Genomic DNA, 22,080 nt, shown 5'->3' with positions numbered 1-22,080 from the left:
GTGCTGTATATTATAGGTATATTACTGTATAATGGATCATGATGAACATACTATGCACTAAGGCCGTCAGATTGTATCAATAGAATATCTCTGCTTAATACTGCTCAAGCAATATCAATCATCTTCTTTCTCAAGCTCGGCAACTCTCTCCATAGCATCACCCATATTTCCCTCAAATTCTCGGAACATCAAGTTAGCCTCGCAGTAATCCGGGTCCTCGAAAGTCGTATTGAGCCACTTCAGCATATCCTTCCAGGCCTTGGGCATGATGCACTCGGAAATCAGCACCTCCCCAGACGAATAGCAGTTGCATCCATGATGCTGAGGCGCAGGAACAGGCAGTCCGAGAGCCTGCTCAGACAGGACATATCCACGGCAACGCGAGGAGACAAAGCTTACAAACGATGAGGGATCCTTTGAATCTTTATCTTCCTTGTCTCCGAAATCAACACCCATCCGATGATATGGACTGGTGAGACAGATTGCTGATATATATGGACGCCATGCTTCCCCTGTCAGTTGTTAGCCAGATACTAGACAACACCACATCCACCTCGAAACAAGAGAAGATACACCTACAGTTACTCGCCAAGTACCGAATCACACCCAATCCCCCGTCATCCAACCCAACAACACCAATCTTCGCATTTGCCCTAACAAGCCGACCCCGAGCAGCCAAGATCTCCTCGAACACATACTGAATATGTTCCTGCCAGTCCCCATTCCCAGGAATCTTGTTCCGACGAGTCATGACCAAAGGAGGATCCACAGCCGACTCTCGAGGAATGCAAGGCCAGGAGGTCAGGGTCATCGCTTGACCGGAGCCGCAGTGCCAGACCAACTGCCCGGTGTTTGCCAGGACAAGAGCCGTGTCTGACTTGCCGTCGGTGTCATCTTTCTGATTCAAGACAGCCCGCGCAAATGCAACAGCCGACCCAACTTCAATACCCTCGCTGCTGAGAGTCCGGTAAGCCCAAATGCCAAGGTCTTGTACGGGCTCCCCGAAGACCACGATGACGCGGGAAGCAGTGGACAGGTTCTTGGAGACGAGGATGGGGACATGCGCATCGGTAGGTCGGGCTGTAAGTGGAAGACGTAGGGTGATGAGACCGAGGCTGCGAAGACGGGAGAGGACGATATTGCGAATGCATGCTATGGTACAGGATGGTGATTAGCTATACACGATGAGGGGCGTTCTAAAAGGCATACTGTTCATGGCCTCTCGCTGCATCTCGTTCCAGCGCTCGTTCCTGTTGATTTTGAATTGGAACTCTTCCTTTGGTGCGGAGATCTTTCTGATCTGGTCATATTCGGTGATGAAGTACCTAACTCCAGTTAGTCGAGATGGATTACGGACTGGTGTCCATTTTAGCCCCTCTTACCCCAGTTTCTTCAGATCCGCAGGGAAGACAGGTTCTGCAGGGAGGTCTTTCCGGCTGAAGACGAACATTCTGTCGAGTGTAGTTCGATGATGAACGAGTATGCGAGTAAAGTGAGCTGTATTCAGCAAAGGAGAGATGAGATATGGAAGCGGAGACGACGGATCTAGACTAAAAGCAATGGAAAGAGCAAACAGAAGAATCAGACAGAACTTGCAACTTCCCAACCAATGCCAGTGAATTTCAAGTGAAGCCAAGTGCGGGCGTTTGTCAATGCATAGCTTAGTACTTCATGTAACATCCGCCTTCACTGCGCAGACCAATCGACAAGACCCGACGGTTTCACATAACTGTCATGGATGATGCCGAACACTGTCCCCGCAATTAACCTCATCACTGCAACCGAAGTGATCAAAAACCAGCTCAGCTGAACACGGTACCCAAGACGATGAAAAAGGTATGTATTCATCACCTAATTGAACCTATTGTACAAGTCTCCTCGAACAAACCGAGACCGAACAAGGAAACGGAGGAGGAAAAGAAACAAACGCCTTTCAGGAACCCGCCGAACCCAAAGCTGCCAAATAGTATATTCTTTTCGCATAAATCCATAGTATTCTACCAACTGGCCTTCTTCACACCGGGGAGTTCACCGGCCAGCGCCTGCTGACGGAATTGGTACTGCACACACCAACTGTCAGTATTGACTCGATCAAGCTACCATTCCGTAGAGCTGTGCTGAACTTACTCTACCAAGTCTAAACGCCCGAATAACACTTCGAGGAACACCACCTGCCACACAGCGGTTCTTGATCTGCGTCGAGCGAGTGTAGGCGTGCATGGAAGCGAGCTGGAGCTGGGCCTGGGCGCGCACACGCTGGGGAAGAGAAGTGTTGTGGATCACGTAGCGGAGAGCTTGGCTGTATTTTAGAATAAATATCAATTAGTAGCTGTTTCTAATTGACCTTATATCCAGGTGTGGGTTGGAATTACCGTTCCGGCTCGAATTGCTCGAAAACCTTCCGCTTGGTGTGGTCGCGGACAACACGGGGGTTGATGAACCCGCCGAGGTCGAGGATCTTGGACCGGAATTGCGACATTTTGGCTGGTGAGGACGGGTTTCCCTGGCGCTGTTCTCTTTGAATGCGATTGGGGATGGATTTGATGGCGGAGGTTTTGGCCGGAGCGGCGAAGTCACGGGAGTTCGGGATGCGGATTGCCTGTTTGGGTTAGGGGCATCTCTTTCTTTCCGCATGGCAGGGAAGGAGAATTTTCTATTAATGTATAGAGGGACAGCTGTATCGGAGAGTTGGATACTTTGAATTATGATGTACTATCTATGATGTATTCTTCTTGAATTGTCTGCTCGTTATTGGATGGCAGTGGAACGAATTATTGGTTTTTATATCATGAGCGTGCAACCTATGCGCACTATCAAATTCTAGGCGTACTTCGAAACTGTCTATATATTGTCATAGAGACAGGATGGATGGTAATAGACGTTTTCTTTACATTGCAGCAATGGAACTCAGCTTCAGTGAATGCGCGCCATAAGCATATCGAGTGTTCTTCATTACCCTATGTATATCCGCCGCCCCCCAAAGCTAGCAGACCAATATACATGCCCACTGCTGAGTGCACATATACGAACTGCAGCAAGCCACACTATGCCTATACAAACAGTTACAAGTTCCCATCCTTCTCATGTCCACCTGGGCCTACGAACCAGCAATCCGGCGATCCCATCCAATCCGGCACACCCAATCAGTACATCACCCCCAAGGAAGCAGTAGGTATACAACATGTCAATTCGCCAAATGTCGTATGACGGTATCTTCTATAAGCTTATACACAGTAAATGCCCGCAAACTCGAATGACCGGCGAACCCGCAGCAACCGGAGCTCTTCAACCGCCCACAACAGCCACGCATTCATCCGCCATGTCCGCGTGCTCGGAATTTCATCCAGAGCTAATTTAATGCTTCTGGTTCTTGAGGTTGGGGTTGCGGGGGTCGTTCTTGAACTCGGCGGCTAAAGTGTAACAACCGAGGTTAGCGTATTCAGTTGAATCAAGGGAGCAAGTCTCGATGTTGGATTCAAGCGGACGCTTGACGACGTGCTGATTTTGAAGAATGTCGTGGCAGGTTCACTTACTCGACATCATGACGTTGGCGAAAGAGTTGACGCCGTAGAGGATGACCAGACCTGTAATTGAAACACCGTTAGAAAGCCGCTATTACCCCTCTTCCAACGTGCTTCAATGGAGCTATTCCGCCATATCCGCGTAGCTATCCAGGCTAGACAAAAGCCAACTCAACAAGGTGATAAGTGTGCATGCGTACCGGCAGCGAAGAAGGGGCCCAGAGGCTTGGCTAAACGAGCAAAGCAGGTCAGTTCATGTTCTCATCTCTTGACCCAACATGGGCGCGCCAGGACCACAGCAAACGTACCAACGGGGGTGGGGAACTTCTTTCCGAGGAGAGACATGGTGGGCAGATCGTTTGATTGAAAGCGAAGTGCTGGGTTTGGAGGAAAGACGGGAGTTGGAGCAGCTGGTGAAGGAGCGACGAGACGAGAGCGGGTACAACGAGGTTTGTCCGGATGTCCGATTCCCCGGCCGCTTTAACGCTTCGGGAAGGAATTGCCGCGCCGCTTTTACTGCTGCCGTATCGCCCCTCCGCAGTAAACAATCAACAATCACGATAACGAATAAACAGACAATATACAACAGTCGTCTTCCAGAAAAATTAATACTCGAAATTCCATTTCAACACAACCACAATGGCAGACCACCTCCAAGCCTCCGTTTCATCTCTCCAATCCTCCCTCGAACTTCTCGACTCCTCCATCTCCACCCTCGACTCCGGCATTAGCGACTTTCCCCGACTATGCAAGGTCTTGCAAACAACCAGAGTACGTGCCCCCCTTCTCCCAGAAGTCATACTCCCAATCTAACCCCAATAGCACTTCGAACTCCTCCCTGAACCCACCCTGCGCGAAGCCCAACAATCCCTCCTTGACGAAATCACCCCAAGCATCGCACACCTGCTTTCACTAGCGTCGAACCATGTGGAGAAACTCTCGCGGCGAGAACAAGGGCTGAGAGCCAAATGCGAGCTGCAAGAGGGGAGAATGTACTCGAATGAGAGTCGACAGCCTTCGAGGATGCGTAGCGCTTATAGTGATCGACTACAGAGTGCGGGCGCTTCAGGCAAGGCTGCGAAGGCGGCGGAGCTGAAGCGACTGATGCAGAAGAAGGAACGGTTGCAGTATGCAGTTGAGAGGTTGGAGCTGCAGAGTACGCAGAGGGAGAGGCAGTTGAGGAAGAGTATGGCGTTTCACTAGAGCTCGGAATGGAAGATGGAGATGCTTGCTGCGAGTCTTTTGACGACTGGAATGATATGGGTACCTTAGCACCCTCCATGGGCTGATACTGCCAATGCGGGGGAGCGGAGGAATGAGGATACGGCTAAGGATACTATGGCATGTGGCTACGGGACTGATTCCATAGCCAGAAGAGGGTACGCTACATCAGGCAGAGTACGGCTCGGGGCTGCGTGTTGTGCGGCCGTATATCCACCCACAAGTGGCCGTACTCGAGCTATCACTGTTTCTGCAGATCGGCACTGCATATTGAAACTGCTGGATCTCTGTGTTAGGAGGACCACCGGCGGAGCTATAGCCACCGCGCTCCCACCACTATCAGCGGAGGGTGTTATGAGCTGGAGAACCATGCTGGGAAGATTGGGTGTGCAAGTTAAACGCTCATCTATAGAAGTCTGGGGCAATTCCAGAGCTCCAGAGCTGCTCCCCAGTACGCTACGACCGCTGTTCATGCACATGATGAAATGAATAATGGAGATTGTGCCATTGAGTGAAGAAGTCCTTTACAACCAATAGCTATGGTCTATACTACATGTCATATATCGTACAGGAATATAATACAATGACCTTCCCCAACCCACAAACAATGCTCCTAGCCAGGAAGCAATCCAAACCCTCTTTATGCGCCACTTTTGACTCCAATACAGATACCCGAAAGACGAAACAACCCAATATTCTTAGGCCGAAGGTCTCACCTGCTTCAAAGCCTGTCTGCGCTTCTTCTTAAGCTGCTGCTTCTCCCAGCTGGGTATCTTCTGGCCCTTTTTCTTAAGGGGAGTCTGAATGTCAGGCATGATGCTGGTAGCCTCCATACCTTCTTCCAATGCATCCTCTCCCTCTTCTTCCATCTCCTGCTTCTCAGCGGCCCGCCGAGCGAGTCGTTCCTTCCTACCCTCACCATGCTTGTCACCGAGTCTCAGGGATCTCGCAACACGAGTCTTCGCGCCAAGAGCCCATAAGTCTCCCCACTGGGACTTGCGCGCATCCTTGTACGCTTGCCGACTGAACGACCGAGGAACAGTCCAGCGCTCGATCTTGCCGGCCGGCGTGCAAAGGTCGAAGATGACGTGTCCGCGGCGTTTCATGGGTTGGTAGACGATACGTGGCAGGGAGAGGAAGTTGACTCCTCCTGTCTCCTGTTGCTCCGTAGTAGGTGTAGGTTGAGTTTCGGATGCGACAGCTTCGTCAAGAGATGTTTCGGCTTCCTGCTTTGGCATCTCGACTGCGTCTTCGTACCCGTCAAAGGCTGCATCTGCGGCTTCGTTGCCCTGGATGATGTTGTCCTCGACACGACGGTCAACACCGCGCTGGACGGCGATGTAACTGAATTTCAGATCTTCGTGGTTGCGGTCCTTGGCGCCGATGATGCGTTGGAGGAAGCCTGGGCGGATGTACCGTTGTTGGAAGTGACAGTAATCTCTACGGCCCTTGGCATGGCCCGGGATTTGGTACATGGGGCATTTATTATGGTTGGTGCAGGGAGCGACTATCATGCCGGCTTCTTTCTCGATGAATGTCTCTTCTTCAGGCGAGTCGGTCAGATTTTCATATCTGGTGGATCCGGGGCTGGAGATAAATCGCTTCAGGAGCATGTCACGCGCTCCGGCAACGGCTTCAAAGCCCTTTTGGTGTCCCTTCTCGAGGAGAATCAGAACACCCCCGTTGGGGTTCAGGAGGTTCCATAGATTCTGTACATGTTCCTTCCGGAGAAATTCTTCCTCGATTCCGAGCAAGGAGTGAGGGGCGATGATGATGTCGTACTGTTTCCGCTTCGGCGGAGCCCGCTCGTCCTGCAAGGTTGGCTTCTCGCGGACATGGACGTAGTCAGGCAGCCGCGGGAGGAAGCTAGTGTCTTCGAGCATCGCGCTGGCACGGAGACGAAGAGTGTCGGATCCAGTAACAACCGTTGACCGGCCCACGGGATTGGGGTCCTCTGGGCGTTGCTCTGGTGTCATGGCTTCCCACTCCGCACGAAGAATGTCTCTCCACGCCAAGACACCTGCACCGCCAGCGCTGACATCGAGGACATGGGGCCCGCCTTCCTGTGTCATCAGATTCCGGATCCAGTCCGTACCCAAGCGTTTCCGGACTTCCACCAGGACACTCAGGACAGACGCATACATGCCGGGGTAGAGAGCAGCAAGGAAGACATTGGCTTCCATCTCGCTCATGTACCGCTGGGACGCTTCTAGCGGAATCGGCTGCTGAGGAGCTTGCAAGCGTAGGGGTGGGGTAGTGGTGGAATAAGGAAGGTATTGGCCGCCAAGTGTGCGATGGGCGGTGTCTGCGATGTGCTTGTTCGAAAAGTCCGACAGAATGACAGAGATAGGGCCCGTCACGCTATCCTTTGGTATGAATATAGTGCTAGGATCGGTGGAAAACTTCCCCATCGTTGTTAGAGGATGGAATTTGGGAGCCGAGTCTGCTGCTGCTTCGTCCTCGAACTGCTCGAGCATAATCTCTCCGCCCAGCTGCTCAGCGACTTCCCTCGTCCGTTGCATCGCGATCGTTTCCTCGATTGACGGTGGAGCTTCCATATCATAGACCAACGGAGGTTCATCGTGTGCCTCCGACGCATCCATCTCGACTTCTTCCCAGCCGCCTTCACCATCTTCACGGTACAGTCTGTCCGGGTCTATCTCTTCTCCTTCTTCCACCAGATCCAACTCAGATTCTTGCGAAAGATAGACAGGCTCGCCGTACAACCGAGTATATAGCTGAGTCTCTCTATCATTCAAGAGCCCCTCCGGAAGATATTCACCAAACTCCTGTCTCGCTTGTCGCACCCGCGCATCCAAGGTTTCTTCATCCCGGTGACCGATCGTCTGACTCAAAGCATAATCGAAATCGAGGCCTTCGGGGTTAAGCGCTTTCTCGTGATCGTCTAAAAGGTCTAGTTCGTGCATAAGCTCAGCCATCTCTAGATCCGTTTCGTTGATCTTGTCAACCAAGGCGTAGATGGTATCCTTCTTCTCCGCGTCGGGATCGGTCTCCGTCGGTGTCGTGGACGATGAATGTCTCCGCCCGTGCAGCCATGGTTGAGAACGAGCGTAGGTAGCCTCCCTGAGTAGAGATTCCAAGTGCAGGGTCGATGGGGACGCTTTGCGGGCAATCGAGGTTCTGGGGGACCCAGCTATGAAGCTCGCAGCTCCGCGGCGGAGTGGCTGCGAACCGGTCTGCGGCGACCTGGATACGGCCGGACGTAAAAGGCCATGGGGATTGGATTGGGTCGCCTTGACTGCCGGAGATCTTGACAACATCCTCAACCCTTCCACGACTCGAGATGCAAATATCAGGAGCTTGTACCTGGAAGAAATGGACTTGCCACTGGATAGCTTTTGCCAGGAAAACTTGCGCCAAGCCGCATGTCCATCAGAAATTCCGCAGCCCCTATTGGCTGCTCGATGAACAGAGCATTACATAATCATCTAGACCCAATTGCGGCCTCAGGGATCCAGAAAGACTTTCAGGATGGAGTTGCGCATGCATCAACGACCACAAGCAGTGGGATAGAATGGTGGATGCATATCAATAGACGTTATTTACAAAGATGCATATACTACCTTACTGAGACTCGCTGTCCGTATCTTCGTTGCCCATGAGCACCTTGAGGGCTGATATCCACTTCATCACTTCGTGCTCCAGAGCGGTTAGTTTAGCCATCACAGCCATTAGGCTAGGGTCCTGGCTCTCTACGCGGATCTTTTCCTTCACCTTAACTTCATCCCCTTTCCAGGTAAAGACATCGCCTGCCTCGTCGTGAGGCCGATGGCGGCTGCCAAACAACCGATCCCGCAGATTGAACCCGGTGAGAGAAATATCAGTCGCAAATGCGGTTGGCGTGTGAATGGGGGTGTTAGATTCCAGCGTCCTCAGATATAGGACCAGAGCCGAATCCGCAATGGATAGATGGAACGACAAGTATGCGGGTAGCGGAGGGTCAAACATCTACGACTACAGTTCAGCCCATGGCCTAGAATGATGAGAGCAACAACATAGCCACTTACCTCCTCTTGCGCACTTGTTTCCCACCACTTGCCTCTGACCTTATCACTCTCGCCCTTCAACATCTGCCGCGCTTCACTGATCGTCTCGCGGAGAAGGTGTAGTTGGCTGTAGATGAAGCCGGCGTTGAGCGGGTCACCAGTCCAAGTGCTTACATCGACAATATCGAGACTTTGGTTGACTAGGTTTCTGACCGATACTAACTGACTTAAGATGAGCTCGGGTGTTGTAGGGGTATTCGCCAGACACAGGCGGGTGGTGGCTGAGCCCCGCGAGGCTAGGGAACTAAGACGTAGTTGGATGTCCTATAGTGGTAGGCTCGATCAGCATTAACCTTGAAGACGCTACGTCGTGATAAGCAACGGCCAAAGCGCGCAAAGAATGCGGGTCCAGAACATTGGGCTGCATAGTAAGCAATAAGCGTGGATGGTGAAAACATACGCCTTTCACGATCTTCGTCCCAACCCGAGTCACAAAGCCTTTCACATTTTCAGACCGTAGAGATGAGAGGACGAGTGTTGATCCCGGCTCTTTGGGCGCCAATAGGGCTGCGCATTCATGGAGGCCCTCTCGTAACGAGGTAAGGGAGTCTTGCAGCGAACGTAATAGCCATTCTAGCTCTTTCGCCTATATTAGTTGGTAAAGAAAGTTAATATCGTCCATGCCTTATCGATGATGCATGCGCGCCATCGGGCAGGCTCAAATTTTGAGGTTCTCCGGGGACGAGGGAAGCAAAACAGGGCATACCAACGCGGAGTCGACTTCCTGTTCTAGGCGCTCTGGGGGTAGAGGCGGGTAAGCCCAAGTAGCCATTGTAAGAATTGACCCAGCGGGTTAGTTGCGACCCTCGGGAGATCGGATGATTGTACCTTTAGCCCGACAGTTGGTCAATGGATCGGTAGGGAAGGGAGGTATGGGGGTGTGGGCAGGACACGGTAGGCAGCAGGGTTTGTCTTCAGGGTCTGGTGACGAAGTCGACAGAAGAAAAAATCCGCATTGGCTTTCGTGTGATCCACGTCGATCCGAGAGGAGCAAAGGCGGGTACCCAACTCAATCGATGGGTGCTGGGTGGTGCAACGTCTGTTCAGAGGACGAAAGTTGCAGCGGAAGAGCGAAGTTCGACAGTTCGACAACGTCATGGACGAGAAAGTATGGGCCTCAGCGCCCAGGCCTTCAGGCAGCCTTATCCCGAACAGGACTAGTGTGGCGCTAAGGTTTAGACTAGCCGAGGACAGTTAGCGGGGCCTGCTGCAACCATGACGTCGACGCCGTCATGGCCGGCCAGTTTGTGCCTCGTCGATCCAAAGAAAACATTGATTCGCAGTTACGCTCATTGTTGAACGGTCACCCTCATCATTATATCACTACTATGGCTCCCCTGGTACTTTATTTCCCCCCCTCCCACGTCCCTCCACCGGCTCTCCCGGATATCCACTCCCTCGCAGACCCTTTCGATCCTTCGTCTGTTCTTGTTTCTTCTCCCTCATCTATAGGGTCGTGCATCTCTCCCTCGAATGATACATAGATACCTGTCGCAATCAATAACATAGCTTGAGCTGGGGACTCTTTCAACCATCAACTGAATAGCGAGCTCCGAAAATCACTATCAATTACCGTTACAATGGCTCTCAGCAGTGAGTATCTACCCTGCAGGACGGATTCCGGCTGCGTCGCACAGCAACTAAACTGACACTATTCGTACTCTAGGAGTTGCAATGGGCTTCCTAGGCCTGTTCTTCACGGCCGGTGCTCTTCTGTTGATGTTCCTGACTTTGTTGGGCGGAGCGAGAAATTCGCGGCCCCTCAACGAAATCTTCTTCCTGCAGGTCGACACAAGCAATATCCCAGGCGCCCCGTCTTTATCTCGCTGGACGTTCTGGGAGATATGCGCAGTGACGGCGAATGGAAAGAATCAATGCGGATCGTCGTTCCCAGACTTCCCGTTCGATCCTCCGAGCCATCGCAACTTTGACACCACTCAGAACATCCCCTCTGCTTTCATTGGGTAAGCAAGACATCCATTGCCAACTCTCCCATAATACGATCGCAATCTAACGTGCCCAGAACGAACCACTACTTCCTGACGTCTCGGTTCTCGTTCCCCTTCCTCATCATTGCGCTCTTCTTTGGCGTGGTGTCGCTGTTCACTGGGTTCCTGGCAATGTGCACGCGCATTGGAAGCTATGTGTCTTCGCTGATGGCTTATATCTCCTTGGTGTTCCAGATCATTACGACTTGCCTCATCACGTAAGTTTATTACAGGAATGTAACAATGGACCTCACTAACCCCTGTCAGTGCCGTCTACGTCCAGGGCCGCAACAAGTTCAACGCCAATGGCCAGAGAGCCAGCGTGGGTGTCAAGGCTTTCGCTTTTATGTGGACCGCTGTGGCTTGCTTGATGCTTGCATGCATATTCTACTGCATGGGTGGTGCTGTGGGGCGCAAAGAGAAGGGATACAGTGGCCGTGAGCACCGTCGGCGCGGTTTCTTCTCGTCTGCACGCTCAAACAGCGTACGAAGCAACAAGGAGACTGCACCATAAATCCGACATAATCTCGTTTTTCTGGTGATTTTCAGGAAATGAAAGAAAGGAGCTATAGTACCTCGTCAATACCGACTATAGTACAACGGCCTCTCGTCAACTGTTCACCTATCGGCTGCAAGCCTCAACAACCGCCCCATCAAAACCAGTGGGTGCGTGTACCGGATTATGGATCTGATTGTTTTAATGACTTTGCGCTTTACAAGTTGAGGAGCGAGACACCTTCCTGTGCGAACAACTGGGCTCGGCTTATCCGCGCATGTCAACATTAATGTTTTTTGGATGATGAATGTCTGTCTGTTTACTCGGCCATTTTCATGTATTATACTGTCTCTGCTACTTTATATCTACCCGCCCTTAATTGTAATACAATTTATCAGAAAAAGAATGAATTTGATGCCTGAAGACTTGCAAAATATAGTACTGTTTGTAACATCCATCATTTACTTCAAGTTATGTTACATTGACCTAGTAGTCAGGTGCCACCGCATTCTATAGTATCTATATACTATTGAATGCCGAATGACAGGTAATATTGATGAAACAGCACAAATACTCCAACCCACCAATCACCAAACACCAATCACCTATCACCATGAAGTTATTTGCCTTAAAAGTCATAAGCAGCACATCACTTGCAGAGAATGATTAGTATATGACACCGAGGGGAAAAGAATTAATCGGATATTCGGGCTACATGCATAAAGAGAACAACTATATATAATGGTCTCTAACAACGATTGCGCAAAGTGGATAGATTTGTGCGATTTGTGACTTGTGTCTTGCATTACTGACATATGTTCTATCTTCGAGCATCTATTCAGCATTGGTTTGGTCTCAATAGTTTCATTGAATATATGCTAAGTCACTCTCTCTCTCTTTGTGTGTGTGTGTGCGCGGTTATGTGCTTGCGGCATAACTTCTTCAGGATCCTAAAATGAAGAAACATGCCCTACAGAGTAATGGTGAAAGCCTACGGCACATCATCGGCGCCATGCCTGGTCTAAAAATGCTGGAGTGGTCTAGAAACCTATCGGCTTTCTATTGTGCTTCAAAACAGCTCTATATACTTTTGAGGAGCCTTCATCGATACATCATCATCAATAAGTCATGGCAAGACAGAACTCAGAACAGCTTCCCTGAACCCTGCCCGATGCACACAATGAATGCAAGGTTAATTGCAAAGCAGCCACAGGAGTCACAGAGAGCGTTCAAACAGATCAGGTTATAAAATTCTAGATCGATTCATAGAAGGAAAAGCATCGTTATAAGTCTTGAGATGTTCAAAGATATATGAGCAAGAAAATTATACGTTAATAGGAGATCTAGGCCTTGGGAGCCTCAACGGCACCGCGGACGGCACTTTGACCGCCAACTTCCTTGGCCGTGATCTGCAGACCAAGGTCAGCGTTGACGTGAATCATCAGCTCAACCTTGCTGCCAGCCTTGACGCCCTTGACGGCCAGCTCAGCAATGGGCTTCTCGGTCTTCCAGACGATCTCACGGATCTCCTCCTCTTCCTCCTCATCGGAGTCAAAGTCAGAGTCATCCTCATCCTCTTCGGTCTTGGGCTTCTCCTCCTTGGGCTTGGGCTCGGGCTTGGTAACCTTGATCTCACGGACACCCTCGCAGACACGGACGAAGACATCACCGCCCTCCTTGGGGACAGAGAACTGCGCAAGACGACGAGCGGGGAGAGCAGTCTCGGTGTTGAGGAGAGGCTTGAATTCAACGGCCTCGCCGGAGGTGAACTCGACACCGATGGCGTTCTGGAGGTGAGGGGTAGCGGTAACCATGGGGTGGATGGACTGCTCGATGTCCTCCTTGTCGAACTCCTGGATCAGGGAAGCCTGGATAGCGGCACCTCTGGGGGCCAACTCAGAGGGGTTGATAGCGCCAATGAAGGTGGAGGGGGCGAGGATGGTGGTCTTCTCGGGGAAGATGTTGCGGGCCAACTGGGCGATCTTGGGGGTGTGGGAAGTACCACCAGCGAAGATAACCTGCGACAGTTAGAATTGGACGGCAAGCAACAATAAGTTATAACGGTACGAACCTCGTCAATGTCCAGGACATCGAGACCAGCCTTCTTGACAACCTGGTCGATCAGGCCGGTGAACTGAGCGAACACCTTGCCGGAGAGCAGCTCGTAGCGGGTACGGTTGACAGTAGAACCGTAGTCGATGCCGTCAGCCAGGGACTCAATGCTCAGAGTGGCGTTGGTACCGAGACTGAGAGCCTTTCTGGTAGCCTCACCCTCCAGCTTCAGCTTGGCCAAACCACGAGCGTCCTCGCGGGGGTCGGTCTTGTGCTTCTTCATGAATTCCTTGGCGAAGTGGTCGATGATGATCTTGTCCAACTGAGCACCGCCCAGCTCGTAGTCGTGAGCAGTGGCAAGGATGGTGTACATGCCACCACGGCAAGCAACAACGGCGGCATCGGAGCGAGTGCCACCAAGGTCAGCGACAACGACCAGCTTGTCGGTCACAACAGCCTCCGGACGGGCATCGTAGGCAAGAACAGCAGCAACGGGCTCGTGGATGAGCTGCAGGACCTCGAGACCAGCAGCATTGGCGGCGGCGATCAAAGCCTCACGCTGAGAATCCTTGAAGTCGGTGGGGACAGTGATAACAGCGGCGTTGACCTCCTTTCCAAGGAAATCAGCGGCCGACTGCTTCAGACGGCGAAGATGGCGGGTTGTGATCTCGGAGACGGTGACAGTGTTGGGGGTCTCGCTGGTGGTATCGCAGATGGAGAAAGCGACGGTCGAGTCGCTCTGTTGAGGGTGGGCCGAGTTGTGGCAGGGAGTGGGGTCTATCGACTTGAAGCTGTAGAAGTCCGTCAGCATGTGTGCCTGGCTGTCATCGGGACGAGTTGACATACTCCTTGCCAAGGTAATCTCTGAAGTAGGCAACGGTGTTCTTGGAGTTGCGGATAAGCTGGGCCTTAGCCTGAGTACCGTGGTACTCCTCGCCATCAATGTAGGAGAGGACGGTAGGGATTTGACGGTCTGGTGATGGGTAAGTCGAAGCGTTCGAAAAGACTTTTAGAGGGACAAAATGATATTTACATACCTCCCTCCTCGTTGGCAATAACCTCAGCCTTGCCTTCCTGTAATCCGAGTCAAGTTAGCGGTCTGTCGCAACTTTGCACAGCGGTGGTGGAAAGTCCCAATGGGGCGGGCATCCGCATGGGAAGGGTACAAAATTCACATACAGCGTTGATGCGGGCAATGGAGCTGGAGGAGTTGCCAAAGGAGATACCGATGGCGAATCTCTCAGCGGTGCCGTTAGTTTCGGAGCTCATCTTGACGGTGTGATGTGGGAAAAGATGAAGAGGAATGGGGGGAGAAGAGAAGAAGAGGAGGAGGAGGAAATCAAGTCAAAGTAAGTCGGGCTGCTGCTTCTCGAACCGCCGCGCTTCATTTTGCCTCGAAGGAAAAAAATTTTGGCTGGTTTGCAATTGGCGGGCAGCTGTGGCTGGTGCTTATCGATAGGAGGTGTGGCGGTGCAGCTGCAGTCGCAGTAACTAGTATAACTATCCCGTTGTTTGGAGCCCCTTGAAAATACAGTACTTCAATTCATCCCTCGAAGGAATAAAAAGATCACTGATTAAGTTTCATAACGTTACCGCAAGTGTATCCTGCAAGGCTCCCTCGTCGACCTCTATTTGACGCCTGCCACCATTCTCTTCAAGATTGAACTGTATCACGTGGCGATAAGCACAATCCGATAAGGCCTTGGATTTGCGCTTCTTTTTGCCCGTCGCGGTCAACCACTTCAGCATTCGTGAATCTCCACGCTTTTCTGCCCCCCAAATACCACTGCAGGCCCCAGTGGTAAACACACAATAAACATGTCATCTCCTTTGGTTCTCCTCCCCGGGGATGAGATCCCATCAGAATACCTCCCATCCACCAATTCCGCGCCATTGAGACTAGGGCCCGGTCTCCGTCTACTTTCGCAACCGCCCTCTTCTTCCCCTCAAGCATCGTCCTCCCCCAGCCATGTCCTCACAGCCACGCAAGCCGGCATCCTCTCCACAGATACCAAACGGAATGCTGTATCGATACTCTCCACTCCGAATCGCCGCTACATCCCTACCACCAATGACCTGGTCATCGCGCAGGTCCACCACTCCAGCGTGGACTACTTCCACTGCATGATCACTCCGCAAGCGCCTCATGCGGTGCTGGGACAACTCTCCTTTGAAGGCGCGACGAAGAAGACCCGGCCGATGCTGAAACAAGGCGATCTGGTTTATGCGCGTGTGCTCTCGGTCGGCCTGGGTGCGGGCGCGGAGGTGGAATTGGCCTGTGTGAACCCTGCGACGGGCAAGGCTGAACCCGGAGGTCTCGGTCAATTGAATGGTGGAATGGTGTTTGATGTCTCTACTGGTATGGCCGCTAGGTTGATGAGGGCGAGCTCATCATCTTCGGATTCACAGGAAGGTGTGGCGGGGCTGGTGGTGTTGGACGAACTGGGCAAGAAGCTGGAGAAGTCGGGCGGCTTTGAGATCGCCGTGGGAAGGAATGGTAAAGTCTGGGTGGACTGTTCTAGTGGAGGTGAAACTTCGGTCAAGGCGACGGTGGCTGTTGGGCGGTGTTTGACTACGATTGATGAGCATGATCTGGGACCGGCGGATCAGAAGAAATTGGTGTCGAGGATATTGCGGGAGATGAAGATCGAGGTATAGATGTGCTTTGTCTCTTAATGATTGATCGTATGATATACCATGCATTGTTTAACAGTCGTCGTGAGTGTCGTAGGCGTCAATTGTACATACATTGGGGTGTCGCCCAGTGCAGGCAGGAGATAAAGGTCTACATGACAAGTTCATAGTGGCGAGTCATTGCTGCATTATAAGCCCCAGTTCCCTGGTGGATCATATATCTCAATAGTGTTTTGCAATTAGACTTCATTTACTACCTCAGTAGTAGACGGCAAATCCTGGTCAAACTGCACATTCAAGCTTCTTCAATGGATAGACCACCCGTACCTATGAGATGCAGACCGCTCAATGCAGCTTCGCGTTCAAGCAGTCAGAGGCAAGGATGCCACCCTTGCTGTATACCAACAATTACCATTTGGTGCATAATTGTGCAACATGTGGACTGAATCATTCCATCATTCTCACTCATTGACCTTCATTGTTTGGCTCCCTTTGAAACAGTGATGCAGACCTTTTGTCACCAAGGGTCGACTTATTGCTCTTCCTCGTAGACTAGTACTTGAACCTGGTTAGATGATCACGCCTTGGTAGGCGCTTAATCCATGAGAACCACTGCCATCCAACACCAAGTTCAATCTGGATTCTTCTTCTTTCATCACCATACTTCAATCATGGAGAACTTGTCCGTGTATGAGCAAAGTGACCTCCTCTACAATCAGGAGCGTTTATCAAAGTATCGACCTGGTGGATACCATCCAGTGTGCCTTGGCGATACTTTCAAGAACGGTCGCTACGAAATACAGCATAAATTAGGATGGGGAGGCTTTTCAACCGTGTGGCTTGCGAATGATCGAGAGTGAGTGAACTGCAAATGAATCGAGTTCGACTTTCATTGACATATGAACAGGAGAGAACAATGGGTTTCGCTGAAAATCGTGACCGCAGATGCTACTACTTCCCAGAGATCTCGGGAACTCCAGAGTCTGCAATTCTTGCAAGAATACGGCGAAGGAAGGCCAGCGTCGAAATATGTTGTTTCGTTACTCGATGATTCCATTCATCAGGGTCCTAATGGAACTCATCAATGTCTGGTATTCGAATTGCTTGGTCCTTCGGTTGGTAAGGTCATTGATGACTACTATAGTTTTGGGGATACCCTTGAGATGGATATTATCCTTCGGATGTCAGAACAGCTTCTTGAAGCTATTAGCTTCATTCATAAAGCTGGCATGGGACATGGGGGTAAGTCATGGTCTCCTCTAACCTCCTATCATCTCCGACTTCTTGTGATGTACATTACGCCTGTCCAAACATCAAGGAACTCACACAGGGGCAGATATAAGCGGCGGAAACATCGCCTTCACCTGTAGTAACCCTTCACATGCAACGAAAGATGAGCTCTTCGAAGTTCTAGGTTCACCAGAGGTCGAAGACCTAGTTCGTCTTGACGGCCAGCCGCTGAGCCAAGGCCTACCGAAACAGATCGTAAAAGTCGCCGAATGGGAAAACTAGATAGATGAAGATGAAGAGGATCTTCGGATTCTTGACTTCGGAGAGGCGTTCCTCCAGGGAAACGAGCCTAGAGTACTTGCTCAGCCAGGGCAATTGCGGGTGCCTGAGCTGATTTTCACCGATTGCTTTGACTATCGGGTTGATTTGTGGCGTGCAGGTTGTATGGTAAGTGCTCCGGCTTTGTCCTGTCCGCTCGATTTAGTCTGACAGAAGAATGAGATTCATGCATTCATATTCGGGTCATATCCGTTCCAATACTTAGGCGAAGATGAGGTCTTGGTTTTACAGATGATTGGGTTTGTGGGGAAGTTGCCGAAGGACTGGCAGCCTATATGGGAACGCATGAAGTCGAACTTTAAGCGTGACTTACACTTGATAGAAGGTGAGTAGATAGACATTGTGCATACTTTATACACACAAGCATGTTTGCTAATTGACTGGAAGACAACCAAGTGTCTGAGTTAGACAGAAGGCTCAATAGGAGGGAGCCGAACCCGGCCCTTACTCGCCTTGCTCTGGTTATTCGAAAGTTGATGAGATTTGTGCCGTCGAGTCGAATGGAGGCCTCAGAGGCACTTGGTTTGTTGAGGTCAAAGTATGATGCGGAGTAGGATTCTTTAGTGGAATGATGTCTTTGTACACGAAAAAGTCTGGCATAGAACAGACCTGGGGTTGCAATTTGAAAATGCGTGCGTGGTAGGATAATGTCAGATTGTGGTGATGGTATGTAGTGCAGCGGGTAATCTATGACGGCAAATGATGCTTATGGCTCTATCTTTGAGTATGATAATGAATGCTCCTTCGACTTTGCGGAGGTAACTTTATCGACAGTCCTTGACGCAAGCATCTACAATTACTACGTGAAGAAAAATAAATTTTATTAAAGTTGTATTGCTGACTGACGCGCTCTTACATCGCCGTTGAACTCTATCTCATTCTCAAAGGGTGCTTTCCCGTGATACTTTATCCAAGGAAGTCAAAGGTAACGATCAAGCCTCAAAGGCCGCTCTCTACTGGAGAACAATGAAGTAATCTGGATCTGTAAAGGGTCGAATGAAGGATTGGGAAAGGACATCATGACTTCGATCCAAAATCTTCGAATTCGGCTAAGCGCTTCACTGGTGTTGCAGCTGGCGAAAGGGGCAGACTCGCCTTCCATTCCTTGACATGTTCAATCTTGATAGGGATTTTCGCGCTGGATACTGAAGGCTCATGTCCATTCACAGCTACAGCGTCTTGAGTTTCAGGGTTCCTCACGGCAGCGGCACTGTCTACTGATGTAGCTTCTGCAGTAGATGCCTGTGCAATACAATGTATCGACAATTTCGCTCGGGTTGAAGAAGAGGGATGGATGTACTGGTTGAAAAAATCCAGAACGTCTTTCTTTGTAAGTGGTTCAATGTGTTCGACGTCGTGATAGACTGGAGATTTGGTCAATCGTTTAGTTAATGTAGAGAATAGATATCACCAATGAGTAGTAGGGAGTAGCGAACGTACCTTGCTCAAAGTCAAGCGTTCCACTTTTGATATGGGCCCAAAAGCGCGACGTCTCTTCATCCAAATTCTTCAATTTCTCCAAGAGCTTGTTGATAATTCCGACTTTGTGCTCGTTGAACGCCTCGTCAGTCATCGCGCGCAAGTGGTGCTCAAAATACTCCAAGAATGCATCACAGCGCTCTTCAAGGTACTTGCAATTCTTCTCGCTTTGTATAAGGAATTGTAATAGGCCGGTGGTCACGTAGACGCCTACAGTCGATTTGACAATATAGCCGAGCTGTTCCTTCGTGCGCAGCGTGCTAAAGCACGGCTCTGCGGAAATCTGGGAGAGGAGAAGCAGCTTGGCTCGTTGCGAACGATCCACGACAGAGCCGACTGAGACGATATACTCGAGACAATGATTGACATTATTCGAGTTCTTCAGTACCTGCTCGTATAGGTAGTTTGCTCCACTTGGTAGCCCTGTCGTGCGGCATGACGGCCATTGGTTCTCTGGAAATCGACATGGTTGGAGTGTTGACTCCACAAGTTTTGCCAGGTTCAGAGCGTCTTTTTGATACAAGTTGCCATGAACGAGAATCTCAATGTGCATCTGTCGCAGCAGGTGGGGAATAAAAATACGTATATCCTCGGCTGTCACTGCTGGAAGCTCATTGAGCAGCTGAAACGGACTCCAAAATCTGTCGCTCATCAACATTTGCGAGAGGACATTAGTTTGTCGGTACGGCTCAATGTAGTCAAAGTTCTTAAACGCTTTCCACAGTCTCTCCTTGGCCACATCGAATAGCTCTTGCTTTATTTTCATGTCCCTTACTTCCAACAATATCTTTTCTAAAAGCACTGGCATTTTGTCGTTGAAACCCTTTAGCTCTATAATTAGTCCCAGTGAGTTCTTGGATATAGTATAGCTCAGACCGGCCTTATCCGCGTTATAGGCGTATTCATTGAGACTGTCTTCGACCAAATCAACGTACAAACGTGCCATGACTACATTCCTGGGTGTGAGCGAGATCACAGGGGACCGAAGAAAGAGCTTGATATTGGCTTTGGGTACCCAGAACTGATCGTCCTTTTTGAACCACAGACGGACATTGTCGTCATGGCGAATCAGCGTAGGGTGCCGAGCTGGTTCTGTGACATCCTTGCGTTCAACCTCTAGTCGTTGCGGAATAAACTCGTTGACCGCTGGTAAATGAAGTTTAGAGGGTCTCTCTGTAATCGGAGCCTGTGTGGCTGCCCAGAGGTCTTGTATGAAATCTTTGGGGATTCTTTCGCGCTTGTATTCTGTCCCATACCATTTTTCTTTGGCGTTCCAGTCTCCCGGAAACTGCCGATCAACAAGGAAGAATCGAAAATTGTCAGGACGTAAATGGAATAGGCCACGCTGGATGTTTTCCGGATCAAACTTGCGAATGAGAGACGGACTGAGTAAATGCTTGCGTGGTATACACGGGTTCTGCATGAGCTGGGCTAGGCCGCTCACAGTTCGGGATGGAGGGCTTTTTTGCCTGAACCTGAACTCCACCTCAGCCAAGCGGCTTATTTCGTCTGAGAACCAGGCAGCTGGTGGGTTCTCTTTCAGCATGGCAATGTATTGGAAGATAACCTTTATGACCTCTTGGTATTGACGAACGCCCTTTTCAGTGAGCCTGATGTCAATACAGAAAAGCGCTGTGCCGGGACACAGAGCAGAAGCCCCAGCAGTTAAAGAGTCCGCAAGGCCCAGATGCTTCAGATAAGAAAGAGCGCTACCAGGGCCCCCATGGCCAATCAGATGTTCCAGATATTGACTGGGATGAGAGCTAACGAGTTCTTCTTCATCGGGGTACGTGAAGTCAATGTTTAACTGTCTTTGTTCCGTCACCGGTTTAACAAATATTTGGGTCATGAGCTCGGGCTCATCCAAGACTGGTATATTGCCCCAACTCAGACGGTGCAGGTTCTTGTTCAGTACATCAGAGAAGAGCTCCTGAACCCAGCTCTCTAGTTCCTGCAATGTCTCTCTACCAAGAACGACGAGCTTCATACGGTTCGCCGAATAATGAGCCTCGTGAAACTCGATGAAGCGCTTCCGGATATCGACGCCCCGCGACACCGGTTCTTCACGCAAACACTGATAATTGCCGGTAGCAAACTTGTGCACGGGATGCTTATCGTTCGAAGTGCTGCGGCCCAGTTGTTCCAGACGCCATGTGTCGCTTTGAAGGTTTTTCTTATTCTCTGAATCCACAGCGTGCAGTTCACGATCTAGGGTATCAGCGAGAAAGAGTGGCTGGCTGAAGAACTGCGAGAAACGTTCGAGAGCTCCAAGGAGAGGAGCTTTGCCTTTGGGAATTGGAACTGTGGGTTGCTTTACATTTGCAGATGAGCCTGGGCTATTGGATGTTGAACTCGCGGATAGTTCGAAATAGAAATTAGTCGATGTTGAGGCCGTGTAGGCGTTGGAGTAGCCGCCATATTTGGCTAGATAAGTGCCATATTCAATCTCTTCTGGATACTGGGTATGACCGTTAGCATTTCTGAATGCGATATTAAGTTTACAGTTGTCTGTATATCGGCACTCACCTTCTTCGTGCCCATGAAGCACAAATGTTCTACTGCGTGCGCGGTCCCCGGCATATCATCCGGATCGCTGAAGCTACCCACGTTGACATCCATAGCAGCGGCAGCTTTATCAGTGTCAGGATCGTGAATCAAAAGAACTTCCAATTGATTATGCAATCGTATCACTCGATATGAGCGATTATCCAACAGCGGCTTCTCCATTGTGTCTGAGACGAGCTCAACGAAGTTGGCACGAAACGCGTCCCCCATTGCTGCCCGTATTTGTAGTGTACGTTCTCTGTGATACCTTCTTTGTGACCAGGTGCAATAACGATTAATGCGTTGTGACTAGAACTGAACGCTCTGTTTCAGTAATTGAGCGGTTCCGTTGACGACCGAATCTTGAAGCCCATAGATAGAAGATAGAAAAGAAGCAACAGATGTCGGTGAAGAGGCGGATTGAAGGTTGTGTGAAGGGGCGACACAAGTGAAGTAGACGAACTATACAGACGTGCAGATCCAAAGTGTTGCATACAAGACCAGTCACC

General features: G+C 50.5%; 11 protein-coding genes across 11 annotated transcripts; 4 read left to right on the top strand and 7 right to left on the bottom strand.

Annotated features, from left to right (window-relative positions):
• Positions 1 to 114: 114 nt before the first annotated feature.
• Positions 115 to 1,450, bottom strand: ASPBRDRAFT_123918 (uncharacterized protein; the record flags this gene model as incomplete). Its single annotated transcript, XM_067617647.1, has 4 exons — positions 115 to 512; positions 580 to 1,152; positions 1,210 to 1,325; positions 1,383 to 1,450. 4 exons carry the CDS (start codon positions 1,448 to 1,450, stop codon positions 115 to 117), a joined length of 1,155 nt encoding a protein of 384 aa, XP_067479970.1.
• A 547-nt stretch (positions 1,451 to 1,997) lies between these two features.
• ASPBRDRAFT_124372 (mitochondrial 37S ribosomal protein uS14m) lies at positions 1,998 to 2,479 on the bottom strand (the record flags this gene model as incomplete). Its single annotated transcript, XM_067617684.1, has 3 exons — positions 1,998 to 2,060; positions 2,128 to 2,299; positions 2,373 to 2,479. 3 exons carry the CDS (start codon positions 2,477 to 2,479, stop codon positions 1,998 to 2,000), a joined length of 342 nt encoding a protein of 113 aa, XP_067479969.1.
• Positions 2,480 to 2,923: 444 nt separating this feature from the next.
• ASPBRDRAFT_42443 (F1F0 ATP synthase subunit i) lies at positions 2,924 to 3,916 on the bottom strand. Its single transcript, XM_067624808.1, has 4 exons — positions 3,830 to 3,916; positions 3,722 to 3,751; positions 3,534 to 3,584; positions 2,924 to 3,410 (listed from the first exon to the last, which is right to left on the bottom strand). Exons 1-4 carry the CDS (start codon positions 3,864 to 3,866, stop codon positions 3,355 to 3,357), a joined length of 174 nt encoding a protein of 57 aa, XP_067479968.1. The 5' UTR covers positions 3,867 to 3,916; the 3' UTR covers positions 2,924 to 3,354.
• Positions 3,917 to 4,160: 244 nt separating this feature from the next.
• On the top strand, positions 4,161 to 4,724 carry ASPBRDRAFT_195394 (DASH complex subunit SPC19; the record flags this gene model as incomplete). The annotated part of the gene is made up of 2 exons (XM_067620859.1): positions 4,161 to 4,292; positions 4,344 to 4,724. 2 exons carry the CDS (start codon positions 4,161 to 4,163, stop codon positions 4,722 to 4,724), a joined length of 513 nt encoding a protein of 170 aa, XP_067479967.1.
• Positions 4,725 to 5,440: 716 nt separating this feature from the next.
• On the bottom strand, positions 5,441 to 8,023 carry ASPBRDRAFT_124489 (tRNA methyltransferase RSM22; the record flags this gene model as incomplete). Its single annotated transcript, XM_067617698.1, has 1 exon — positions 5,441 to 8,023. One exon carries the CDS (start codon positions 8,021 to 8,023, stop codon positions 5,441 to 5,443), a length of 2,583 nt encoding a protein of 860 aa, XP_067479966.1.
• A 304-nt stretch (positions 8,024 to 8,327) lies between these two features.
• On the bottom strand, positions 8,328 to 9,581 carry ASPBRDRAFT_195392 (uncharacterized protein; the record flags this gene model as incomplete). The annotated part of the gene is made up of 4 exons (XM_067620858.1): positions 8,328 to 8,711; positions 8,771 to 9,073; positions 9,210 to 9,395; positions 9,516 to 9,581. The coding sequence occupies 4 exons, from the start codon at positions 9,579 to 9,581 to the stop codon at positions 8,328 to 8,330; spliced, it is 939 nt and encodes a 312-aa protein (XP_067479965.1).
• Positions 9,582 to 10,528: 947 nt separating this feature from the next.
• On the top strand, positions 10,529 to 11,311 carry ASPBRDRAFT_123856 (SUR7/PalI family protein; the record flags this gene model as incomplete). The annotated part of the gene is made up of 3 exons (XM_067617642.1): positions 10,529 to 10,773; positions 10,833 to 11,015; positions 11,065 to 11,311. The coding sequence occupies 3 exons, from the start codon at positions 10,529 to 10,531 to the stop codon at positions 11,309 to 11,311; spliced, it is 675 nt and encodes a 224-aa protein (XP_067479964.1).
• A 1,325-nt stretch (positions 11,312 to 12,636) lies between these two features.
• ASPBRDRAFT_123590 (ribosome-associated complex protein SSZ1) lies at positions 12,637 to 14,614 on the bottom strand (the record flags this gene model as incomplete). The annotated part of the gene is made up of 5 exons (XM_067617615.1): positions 12,637 to 13,311; positions 13,365 to 14,136; positions 14,192 to 14,318; positions 14,383 to 14,419; positions 14,525 to 14,614. 5 exons carry the CDS (start codon positions 14,612 to 14,614, stop codon positions 12,637 to 12,639), a joined length of 1,701 nt encoding a protein of 566 aa, XP_067479963.1.
• Positions 14,615 to 15,005: 391 nt separating this feature from the next.
• Positions 15,006 to 16,249, top strand: ASPBRDRAFT_42438 (exosome non-catalytic core subunit RRP40). The gene has a single exon (XM_067624807.1). It carries the CDS (start codon positions 15,164 to 15,166, stop codon positions 16,001 to 16,003), a length of 840 nt encoding a protein of 279 aa, XP_067479962.1. The 5' UTR covers positions 15,006 to 15,163; the 3' UTR covers positions 16,004 to 16,249.
• Positions 16,250 to 16,650: 401 nt separating this feature from the next.
• Positions 16,651 to 18,242, top strand: ASPBRDRAFT_65046 (uncharacterized protein; the record flags this gene model as incomplete). The annotated part of the gene is made up of 6 exons (XM_067628506.1): positions 16,651 to 16,835; positions 16,887 to 17,221; positions 17,310 to 17,464; positions 17,492 to 17,656; positions 17,711 to 17,873; positions 17,936 to 18,242. 6 exons carry the CDS (start codon positions 16,651 to 16,653, stop codon positions 18,100 to 18,102), a joined length of 1,170 nt encoding a protein of 389 aa, XP_067479961.1. The 3' UTR covers positions 18,103 to 18,242.
• Positions 18,243 to 18,359: 117 nt separating this feature from the next.
• ASPBRDRAFT_42436 (uncharacterized protein) lies at positions 18,360 to 22,013 on the bottom strand. Its single transcript, XM_067624806.1, has 3 exons — positions 21,554 to 22,013; positions 18,989 to 21,485; positions 18,360 to 18,912 (listed from the first exon to the last, which is right to left on the bottom strand). Exons 1-3 carry the CDS (start codon positions 21,800 to 21,802, stop codon positions 18,566 to 18,568), a joined length of 3,093 nt encoding a protein of 1,030 aa, XP_067479960.1. The 5' UTR covers positions 21,803 to 22,013; the 3' UTR covers positions 18,360 to 18,565.
• Between the last annotated feature and the right edge of the window lie 67 nt (positions 22,014 to 22,080).

Source organism: Aspergillus brasiliensis (assembly GCF_001889945.1).
Source record: "Aspergillus brasiliensis CBS 101740 unplaced genomic scaffold ASPBRscaffold_5, whole genome shotgun sequence".
Classification (NCBI taxonomy): domain Eukaryota; kingdom Fungi; phylum Ascomycota; class Eurotiomycetes; order Eurotiales; family Aspergillaceae; genus Aspergillus; species Aspergillus brasiliensis.
The sequence above is the reverse complement of the archived record's forward strand: the minus strand, read 5'-3'. Positions and strand labels throughout refer to the sequence as shown.

Bases quoted from the DNA above. Each gene is read 5' to 3' on its own strand.
- ASPBRDRAFT_42443 (XM_067624808.1), bottom strand. From the start codon at position 3,866: ATGTCTCTCCTCGGAAAGAAGTTCCCCACCCCCGTTG. The intron at 3,585-3,721 runs GTACGCATGCAC...TTTCAATTACAG, and splicing joins GGGCCCCTTCTTCGCTGCCG to GTCTGGTCATCCTCTACGGC. The intron at 3,411-3,533 runs GTAAGTGAACCT...GTTACACTTTAG, and splicing joins CGCCAACGTCATGATGTCGA to CCGCCGAGTTCAAGAACGAC.
- ASPBRDRAFT_42438 (XM_067624807.1), top strand. From the start codon at position 15,164: ATGTCATCTCCTTTGGTTCTCCTCCCCGGGGATGAGATCCCATCAGAA.
- ASPBRDRAFT_42436 (XM_067624806.1), bottom strand. From the start codon at position 21,802: ATGGGGGACGCGTTTCGTGCCAACTTCGTTGAGCTCGTCTCAGACACA. The intron at 21,486-21,553 runs GTGAGTGCCGAT...GGTCATACCCAG, and splicing joins GCTTCATGGGCACGAAGAAG to TATCCAGAAGAGATTGAATA. The intron at 18,913-18,988 runs GTACGTTCGCTA...CCAAATCTCCAG, and splicing joins AACGCTTGACTTTGAGCAAG to TCTATCACGACGTCGAACAC.